This window comes from Eimeria mitis, genomic scaffold, assembly GCF_000499745.2.
Source record: "Eimeria mitis Houghton genomic scaffold, Emh_scaff196, whole genome shotgun sequence".
NCBI classification, from domain to species: Eukaryota; Apicomplexa; class Conoidasida; order Eucoccidiorida; family Eimeriidae; genus Eimeria; species Eimeria mitis.
In genome coordinates this window covers 19,909-20,260 of record NW_013570284.1, presented here as the reverse complement: position 1 = coordinate 20,260, position 352 = coordinate 19,909, and the positions used below count along the sequence as shown (strand labels likewise).

The window sequence follows — 352 nt, the reverse complement described above, 5'->3', positions numbered from 1 at the left end:
AGCAGCAGCAGCAGCGGGAGCAGCAGCATAGGCCTTGGAGGAGAGGGCGAGAGGCAGCAGCAGCAGCAGCAGCAGCTGCTGCTGCTGCTGCTGCAGCAGCAAGAGATGAATCTGCTGAGGAAATATATAAAAGAGCAAGGAGCTCGTTTGCTGCAGTGTATGGGCTGCCGCTGCCTGCTGCTGCTGCTGCTGCGCTGCTGCTGCTGCTGCACCCCAGGGCTCTTGCTGTCTCAGTTGAACAGGAGCAGCAGCAGCTACGACACCGTTTGCTGCTGCAGCAACGCGACCTGTTCGTGCTGCCGCAACAGAAGCAGCAACAGCTGCTTCCTGCTGCTGCTGCTGACTTCAGCAG

The 352-nt window shown here is 59.9% G+C and overlaps 1 protein-coding gene across 1 annotated transcript in view; it reads left to right on the top strand.

Annotated features, from left to right (window-relative positions):
• EMH_0002860 (leucine rich repeat containing protein / ankyrin repeat containing protein, putative) overlaps positions 1 to 352 on the top strand; it is a gene marked incomplete at both ends in the record, with an annotated part of 12,160 nt that overhangs the window by 10,716 nt on the left and 1,092 nt on the right. The window contains one exon of the mRNA XM_013496177.1: positions 3 to 289. Coding sequence (XP_013351631.1) covers positions 3 to 289 — 287 coding nt within the window. The remainder of the gene's footprint in view (positions 1 to 2; positions 290 to 352) is intronic.